Below are 9,222 nucleotides of genomic sequence, written 5' to 3'. Positions count from 1 at the left end.
AGAATTTATATTAGCAAATATTGTGGCAGCAGAAGATGAATTAGCTGAATAGAGAATAAAAACAAGCTTAAATCAATATTCATAAGTAAACAATAAATTCAAGATAATGGCTAATCACATCTCAAGACACCAAACATTACATTAATATCAAGTCTTTGGACAGTAATATTAACAGTAAGTGGCACTCTTGTTGTAGCAATCAAACATTGACAATAAACTATGTCAAGCAATGAATTAATCTTTGGACTAACTTATTGCTCACATAAAATACCTTATAATTGTCACACATTTATCACCACAGATATCGTTGTAATTCTGCCAAATATTAACTTACCTTTGGGTCAATCAATAAACGCATGAATTACAAAAACATATAACCATCTTAATATTTCAAATAAACTAATCTACACAAAGGAGGTCACTTTGGCAACATTTTGTTTCAACTAATTTATTTAAAATATTAGACATCCTTAGTTAAAAGCCAAAACTTGAATTTATTTGTTCCAAAATATTTACCTTAATTTCATCTTTCAATCAAATTAAAAGATAAACATATATATATTTATATAATTTTCCAAAACCACATACATTAAACCAATCAAAGCAAGCATATATTATATATTTATTTATATATACAAAACATGTATATGAATCAATTTCTATATATACATTTATATATATAGATATATTTAAATGTCATATAGGATTAAAAATAATAATAATCACATGCCTTACAGGAACTGAATCGCAATATTTTCAAATAAAGCTTAAAAGCATAGGTATCAAATAATATTACACAAATATTTTAAACTTTATAATTGAATCTATTAATTCAAAAATCACCCAATGTTTTTTTTAATATGAATTTAAGATAATAAAAAAACTTTAATATGAATCTTCAAAAAACAACATATTTCATGAATCAATTATTCAAATGAAGAACCTGAATCAATTCTCAATGATTCAATATGACGAGGCTCTGATACCACTAGTTAGGATTTATAAAATAAATCTATAATATAACTTAATAAACCAAGATCTGTCATGTCAAATCATCAAGAATAAATCAAGAACAAAACTAGATGCGGAAGCGTACCTGAATCCATGGATTCCTTGAAACTTTCTAGATCTTAGGGATTTGATCTTCCAAATTAGCACACAAGAAATTCAGAGAATATCTGCTCTCTCTTTCCTAATGATGGGAGATTAGAAAAGATATATTGTGTATAATTTGGGGACCATAACCCTAATATTTATAACCTTAGCATATTAGTTCTAATTAAATTCTAATTAACCTATCATTAATTAGAATTTGATTAGAAGAGTATCTACGCATATTTGACCCATACTTTATTTAATAATTAAAAGCCCAATAAAATTCTAACCAAATTAGATCACTTTTAATTTGGGCTAACCTATCATGATAATAAATAATAACATGTAATTATCATTATTATATATGTAATGTCTAAATTTTCCAACAATTGCTAGTCAGAAAATTTGATTTGTGATCTATCTTGAACTGCCCATAAAGATTTACACCGCTTTCATAAAATGCATTGGAAGGATAATATACAAACTACTAGTTTTGCACTTTTCCTAAATCAGCCTAAAAAGGCTCTAAAAATTAGTCAAAGTTGCACCTTGAGAAATACTACGAGTACCTTAGTCTCAATTACTCTCTAAAGAAGTGTAACGAAATAATTTCAAGAACAAAAGACTGTCCATACATAGGTGGCTAGGGTTCTTCTTAATTTCAACCCACATTTTCTTTTTTTTTTGAAAGAAAACGACCCAAAGGTCAAACTCATTTTATAGCATCATTTAACATTAAATCATGAATATCCGCCGGATAATCCATGCTAAAGTTTACAGTACAAATATTCGTCATAGCCAACTTACAAAGCTTATCCGCAATTTTATTACAACATCTCGGAGCCCACTTAAAATAAAACAATTAAACGCATCCAACTTCATATGGATTTCACGCATGCGATGACCAAACGTAGTCAAATCAGAGTCTCTTTTATTATACCGATTGACAAGGTTGGCACAATCGGTCTCCAATTCCATCTTGTTCCACCCCTTCGACTGAGCAAAATAGATACTTTCTTCCAGCGCCAGCATTTCCGTCCAATCAATTTGCACCTCCTTATCCATCACGCCCAAAACCGTCAGCATCCCTGGCCACCAGCCCAAAATACATTCTGTTTTCATTAACAGAGGCATCAAAATTGATTTTAACCCAGCCCTAAGCAGGTTTATTTCAGGCTTTATCCTCTGACTTTCGCGGCAACACAGGATTTTCCAGCAGGTTAAAGATACGGAAATCGTGGCTCAACGAAGCAGGTCTCTCCCAAGTTGTCTTGGCCTCCTCTTCCACACCACGAAAAATACGGTTATTCCTACCATTCCAAATATTCCACAGAACGGTAATAAAATATGACAGAGCCTTCTTATCCAGCAGTTGCACTGCTCCTTCAATCCAGTCGCAACACCGATTATAATCACCCTCAAACAGGTTATTGTTAAGACCTCTGTGCATTAACACCGCCCGAGCCATCGGGAATTTTTTTAAGGCATGAATTAAAGTCTCCTTCTCCAAACCACACCTCGGGCAAGAACTATCAAAATCACTCTGAATACTAGCTATCTTTTCGTTCGTAGGGAGGATCTCGTGACCCAGGCGCAAGCAGAAAATCCTGATCTTTGGGAGCGTTTGAAGCTTCCACGTAAGCCGCCAGAACACCTGATGAGGACCATACCCGATGTGCTTGAGGGTCAACCACGAATAGCCAGACTTAGTCGTAAAAGAGCCATTAGGGTTAGAGAACCAAATAAGTTTGTCATTCGGTCCATTATGAATAACGGGAATTTTACAAATTTGGTCCCCTAAGTAGTCGCCATAAAGCTCCTTGACCCTATTCTCATGCCAGCCGTCCCTACTATCATTCAACAGCTCACTAACCATATTCTCCTAGACCCACCTCTTATTAAGACAAATGGAATCACCTGCCAGCCCTTCAAAGCCTCAGTTGTCATGCCAAATTTTAATATTCCTGCCGTTGCCAACATTCCAACCAAAACCCGCATGCAAAATGCTAGCTGCCTTAGCAATACTTTGCCACATAAATGAGGGCTTGTCCATGCTCCTAGGGTTAAAGACATCACCGTCAGGGAAATACTTAGCACTCAGCACTTTGTAGTAAAGCGTCTCTTTGCAAATTATAAGACGCCAAACTTGCCGGCCCAAGAGAGCCACATTGAACTGCCGAAGGTCCCTAAAGCCAAGTCCCCCCATTCCCTTAGGGTAGCACAACCAGTCCCATGCCAGCATGTTCCAACCCCTGTTGCTCTCCTTACCCCCCACCATACTCGCCTGATCAAAGTCTAGATCTCCTCAAGGACACCATCAGGAGCATAAAACACCAAAAACGCAAAGTGGAAATAGAATGAAGGATAGACTTAATGAAGATTTCCTTCCCATCGTTGGACAATAATCTTTTAGACCAGCTATCCATCCTTTTAGCCACACGATCCACGATGCCTGGAAGGTTGCTAACTTCTTCTTACCAATCAGGATAGGCAGACCAAGGTAACCATCCAAATTAGACACCACCTTCATCTTTAGCAAACCACTCAAAGTCGCGCGTTGAGAAGCAGGGGTGTTGGGGCTGAAGTAAACCATAGATTTGTCCAAGTTGATACTCTGGCCCGACATGTTCTCAAAAGATTCCAAAATTTCAGTAAACTCCTCTACCTCACTTTGATTGTTCAATTGAAAAATTAAGAGAGAGATTTGTCTTAAAGATTCAAAGATTTTCAACCCACATTTTCAATTCCACCTTTATAGGGAATTGATTAGATCTAATATTCATTGAAATTAATAAAATAAAAAGAAAAGTCCAACATAGATGCAACATCATAGACGGCAACCCAAGTCCAATAAGGACTCTCATTGCCGCCAACCATGAGCCCTAATGAGCTTCTCATATTGTCCGGCCCAACCACGTATTCTATTTGGTAAATTTGACCCACATCAGTATTTTAGATGCCTAGTTAATTTTAATTACCCTGTTTTAATTTTTTTAGAGATATTTTAATTTTGTTAAAGTTAAAGATGACTTTCCATTTTTATTTTATTTTATTTTGTTCTAAATAATGAGATAATAAGATATCTTATTTTTTTTGGGTGACAAATATGATATCTTAATTTAATTGCGCTTAAAAAGATTCATTATTTAATTGAAAATAGATATTTATCCAATTAAATAAATATGTAAAGTGATTAAATCAATACCAAATCAAATTAATCATTAAATTAAGAAAACATCTATATATTTAAATGTGTACATCCAGTCATCTATTTCTTTTTGTTAACTTGTTCATGCTTCAATGCAAGTGTTTGTGTTAAAGTAATTGTCAAGAGTTACATTGAACTTGTAAAGGGACGAGATGAGCATATATAAGTCACGTTGTGATAATTCATGTAAATAAGTTTTAACTTTATGTCTGCCAATTACAAAATTTGTGTCCTTGGGGTCGTACCACTGATAAGCAAAGCTTTGGCTATTGACATTGTTATACATGTAATTCTCATAAGGCACTCGTGTGATTATGGATGTAATCAAACTGAGCTATAAGTCCGAATATTACCAAGTTCGAATTCGACTCAAAATTTAAAGTTCGATATTTGGTTTGAATTTGATCAAACATCTATTTTTAAGCTTGATTTTCGATCAGTAAATAATCGAACTACTCGAGCTCGACTTAATAATTAAACTTAAGGCTAATAATATATATTAAGGGTAATAATATAATTTAAATATGAAAAAACTCTAAAAGGCTCGTGAGCCGTTCTCAAGCATCACTAAGCTCGAATTCGGTTCAATTGATAACTTAAGCTGCTCAAGCTCAAGCTCAAGCTCAACTTAATAATTACTGAATCAAGTTTGAATTTGTTCTAGTAAAACTCGAGTAGGTTGCAAGCACTGATGTTTTATTTTTACCTCTAGTTGCGACTCTTTTAGGTTTTATAAATGCACTAACTTTGATAACTTTTTTTAAAAGCTCTATTATATATACCATAATGTAAATAACCATTCACTTGCTAAATAATTTAAGTCACTTTAACACGATTTCAATTGAGTTTGTAATGTCTCAAAATATTTAATTTCATAATTTGCGTTATTCCGAAAAAAGTTTTGAAAGCAAGCACAATTATAAATTTGTGTCATTCTAGAATATAATGAATTGAGGTAGAGATCCTATGAGAGTTGATAGGGGAGAGGCCTGTAATCCTTAAGTAGTCATTAAGGCTTAAAGGTTAGAAGGTCTAATGAGGATGGGTAGAATATGTTATTATGGACATTTCTCAAGAATTAATATGTATATTATAAAGTGGGTAGTAAAGGTGAGAGAAGGACCATCATATCAAATTACAAAACCTCGTACTAAAATATTTAAAAGAAATCTTTAAAATTGATTGCAGCTCGCTTTGGGCCAGGCTTGAATAAAGAAGTATGTAGGTTGGATGAAGCCGGGTTAGAGGTGAGCCGAGCCTTTAAATTTTGTAAACTACGAGGGATATCATTCACCGCCTTCAAAGCCACGCAAACCAGCACGAAAAAATTAGCCACGTCACTAATACGATACGTGGCTTCATCCAAATGGCCAAGTTAAAATGATCTTCTGATCAAAACCCAACTTCCAATGGAATTTTCAGCTTCTGAATTTCCTTGAAGCCCGCCCTCTCTTCTTTTCCAAACCTTTTTTTAAAAAGTTTTTTTTTAATTAATATTTTCTTTTTGGTTCACCTTCGACTTCGAGAGAAAGCTTAGCCAGTGCCAAAAATAACTAGGGGGATGGCTGCGGCGGCGACAACCAGCCGTGTGGCTCGGCGTATGGGTGCCGACGATGATAAGTTGGTTTTCGAGACGACGGAAGGAATCGAGCCCATACTGAGTTTCGATCAGATGGGGTTGAAGGACGATCTCCTCCGTGGAATCTATAATTACGGCTTCGAAAAGCCATCTGCCATACAACAGAGAGCGGTCATGCCCATAATTAACGGCCGTGATGTCATTGCGCAAGCCCAGTCTGGTACCGGCAAAACTTCCATGATTGCCCTCACCGTTTGCCAAGTGGTCGACACCGCTAGCAGAGAGTATGTTTTTACTTTTACTTCTTTATATATATATATTTGAAATCAGTTCTTTTGTGGTGATTTCCATTATACGTTGATGTGCATTTGCTCCCTGAAAGCCCTAGTTCTTAGATACCTGATAGCTAAAACCCTAATTTTGAAATAATATAAATTGCTTAATGGTAAGTTAGGGTTTAGTCTTTGAGGCTCCAAATCTCATGATGGATTTCCCATCTTTCAAGGCTTAGTCTTCAATTTATTATGTTGTTGGAATCTTCAATGTTTATAATGTTAACTGGTGTTATATCAGGGTTCAAGCATTGATCTTGTCACCCACAAGGGAACTGGCATCACAAACAGAGAAAGTGATACGGACAATTGGTGATTTCATGAACATACAAGCACACGCGTGTATTGGAGGTAAAAGTGTCGGTGAAGATATAAGGAAGCTAGAAAACGGAGTTCATGTTGTGTCGGGAACACCTGGGCGAGTCTGTGATATGATAAAGAGGAGAACCCTACGTACTAGGGCTATTAAACTATTGATTCTTGATGAATCTGACGAGATGTTGAGCAGAGGGTTCAAAGATCAAATTTATGATGTCTACAGGCATCTTCCGCCAGAGCTTCAGGTTCTTCCGTCACTTTCTCATCTTGCCTTTTCCTCCAACTTTGCTCTATTCTTTGTTATGAGTTCTCTTCCTATCCTTTCAAAAAAGTGAGAATCCCAAACCTGGAAAGTCCTATAACAGTTGTGGAGTTCTTGGTTCGACAAGTCTTTGTTGTTTACTGTTTCATGCTTGATATTGAAATTCTTGAATTGAATTTGAGTTGGCGTGGTCCTTTTTTATTTGTCTTGCTGCTGTTATCTTGCAACATTCTGGCATTTGCAGTATAGGCAGGCACAATTCTGTTGCATTGTTTCTCCTTATCTAGTTTGTTATTGGCTTTAAATTAATGAATTACTGTAGGTTTGTTTAATATCTGCTACACTCCCTCATGAGATCTTGGAAATGACGAGTAAATTTATGACTGATCCTATAAGGATCCTTGTGAAGCGTGATGAGTTGACTCTGGAGGTAATCAAAAGCTATTATGCTAGCGGAATATCTGCAACTAATACTTTGGGATTTGATGCAAGCTTTTGTTCTTTTTTCATTGTTACAGGGTATTAAACAATTTTTTGTGGCAGTTGAAAGAGAGGAGTGGAAGTTCGATACACTATGTGATCTTTATGATACATTGACCATCACCCAAGCTGTGATTTTCTGCAATACAAAACGAAAGGTCTCTTCCGAGTCTTATAGACATGCATAATGCCTTTGCTTTTCAACATTGGAACAGGAACCTCTCTAACCGTGTTCCTAATTATACTAGTTTTTGTACATGCTATTGTATTGAGGTCTGCCTGTGTGATTTTTGCTTTTGTGATAGGTTGATTGGCTAACTGAGAAGATGCGTAGCAATAACTTCACAGTATCATCAATGCATGGAGATATGCCTCAGAAGGAAAGAGATGTGATTATGGCTGAGTTTCGTGATGGTGCAACCCGTGTTCTTATCACAACAGATGTTTGGGCCAGGGGGCTCGATGTTCAACAGGCAAGTCTCGGGAGATTAATATGCCTGCCATTTTTTTCATGTATTTTGCTAGTTACATGCTTTTTAGTTGAGTAAATGTTAAATTTCTTTTTCTCCAGAACAGAAAATGTAGCTTGATGCAAGTATAGTGGGGTTTCAGAGTGTGGTTTATATATAGTAGTAGTAGTGGAACCTCAAGGCATGGTTCTACTTCCTGGTTGGTTTGTGCACAAAATGCCTTGAGGTCGTGGTTATGCTAGAATTAAGTGTGTATCATGTTTCCTTGATCGACATGCTTCCTTAATCCAAGGGGGAAATAAGTGTTGTAATGAAAAGCATTGTGGTTTTTGAACTTTCAGAAGTCGTGATAAATTTCCTTACCTATTTTGCTAAAGTTTACTTGCTGGTTTCAGGTGTCCCTGGTGATAAATTATGACCTTCCAAATAATCGAGAGCTTTACATCCACAGGATTGGTCGTTCAGGTCGCTTTGGACGAAAGGTATTTCTTTTGTTATTTAGTTCGATTTGTGATGAAAAGTGTTTTTAACTTGGTTATCCGTTTCTTATATCCATTGCATATAATGTTTCATGTTTACAAGAAACTGTTATTTTGTATATTCTTGATTAGTCATTGCTGTCATCTACTCCCTGCTTAAATTGTCATTCTCTGGTTGTTTTATATATATGTATATGTATATATACAAGATTATAATGTAGTTGTGGTGTGCAGGGTGTTGCCATTAACTTTGTAAAAAGTGATGACATCAAGATTCTGCGAGATATAGAGCAGTATTATAGTACCCAGATAGACGAAATGCCAATGAATGTGGCGGATCTGATATAAGAATGGCATGGTTGAAGAAGAATGTCATTTGTGTTATTTGCAGCGTCTTTTAAGAGTGATGGGATTTGTAGTTTGTACACCGTGGAAACTGAAGGCACATATCAGATTAGGATTGACTTTTGCTTTTTGTGTAGTTGATTTGGGATTTGCTCCATTTTAATTTCAAGTATATTCGAAAGGTTTTGGGGTGTATGTCTTTTCGTCTATCGTCACATTTTATGTGTTTTTGTACCAAGTTAAAATCTGATTTATTTTATAATTCATGTAAATTTGATGATTTTGTTTTTCAAAATATGTTAAGTGTACCTCGATCATTTGTCGACTACTTAAAATCTGACAATTCTACAGCGTACTCTTATCATGGTTTCTTAAAATGTATGCACTTAGGATTAAAAAGTTCAAATTAAAAAATTTTATCTTTCATTAGTGTTCTTTTTTTTTCATTAAATAGTTTAAATTACAATTTTTAAAACGAACTTTAAAATGAATGAGTTGAAGTGGGATTGTAAATATTTGGGTGTGACTTTAAATCAACCCATGTTAATTTAATATATACTTCTTTCCAATAGCATGGCTGTTACATAATTTGTTATTATTGATTTGTTGAAATTTGAAGTAAATGGTTTACATGAATGGAAAAATTATATCTTA

General features: G+C 35.1%; 2 protein-coding genes across 2 annotated transcripts; one reads left to right on the top strand and one right to left on the bottom strand.

Annotated features, from left to right (window-relative positions):
• Positions 1–2,266: 2,266 nt before the first annotated feature.
• LOC107937591 (uncharacterized) lies at positions 2,267–2,971 on the bottom strand. The gene has a single exon (XM_016870495.1). The coding sequence runs from the start codon at positions 2,969–2,971 to the stop codon at positions 2,267–2,269; it is 705 nt and encodes a 234-aa protein (XP_016725984.1).
• A 2,636-nt stretch (positions 2,972–5,607) lies between these two features.
• LOC107937597 (eukaryotic initiation factor 4A-3) lies at positions 5,608–8,848 on the top strand. Its single transcript, XM_016870506.2, has 7 exons — positions 5,608–6,166; positions 6,456–6,777; positions 7,117–7,224; positions 7,313–7,432; positions 7,580–7,747; positions 8,140–8,226; positions 8,458–8,848. The coding sequence occupies exons 1-7, from the start codon at positions 5,865–5,867 to the stop codon at positions 8,569–8,571; spliced, it is 1,221 nt and encodes a 406-aa protein (XP_016725995.1). The 5' UTR covers positions 5,608–5,864; the 3' UTR covers positions 8,572–8,848.
• Positions 8,849–9,222: the final 374 nt, after the last annotated feature.

The sequence above is a fragment of the Gossypium hirsutum genome, chromosome A12, assembly GCF_007990345.1.
Source record: "Gossypium hirsutum isolate 1008001.06 chromosome A12, Gossypium_hirsutum_v2.1, whole genome shotgun sequence".
Taxonomy (NCBI): Eukaryota; Viridiplantae; Streptophyta; class Magnoliopsida; order Malvales; family Malvaceae; genus Gossypium; species Gossypium hirsutum.
Note: the sequence above shows the minus strand (reverse complement) of the source record. Positions and strands in the feature narration are given on the sequence as shown.

Bases quoted from the DNA above. Each gene is read 5' to 3' on its own strand.
- LOC107937591 (XM_016870495.1), bottom strand. From the start codon at position 2,971: ATGGTTAGTGAGCTGTTGAATGATAGTAGGGACGGCTGGCATGAGAAT.
- LOC107937597 (XM_016870506.2), top strand. From the start codon at position 5,865: ATGGCTGCGGCGGCGACAACCAGCCGTGTGGCTCGGCGTATGGGTGCC. The intron at 6,167-6,455 runs GTATGTTTTTAC...GTGTTATATCAG, and splicing joins GTCGACACCGCTAGCAGAGA to GGTTCAAGCATTGATCTTGT. The intron at 7,433-7,579 runs GTCTCTTCCGAG...CTTTTGTGATAG, and splicing joins TCTGCAATACAAAACGAAAG to GTTGATTGGCTAACTGAGAA.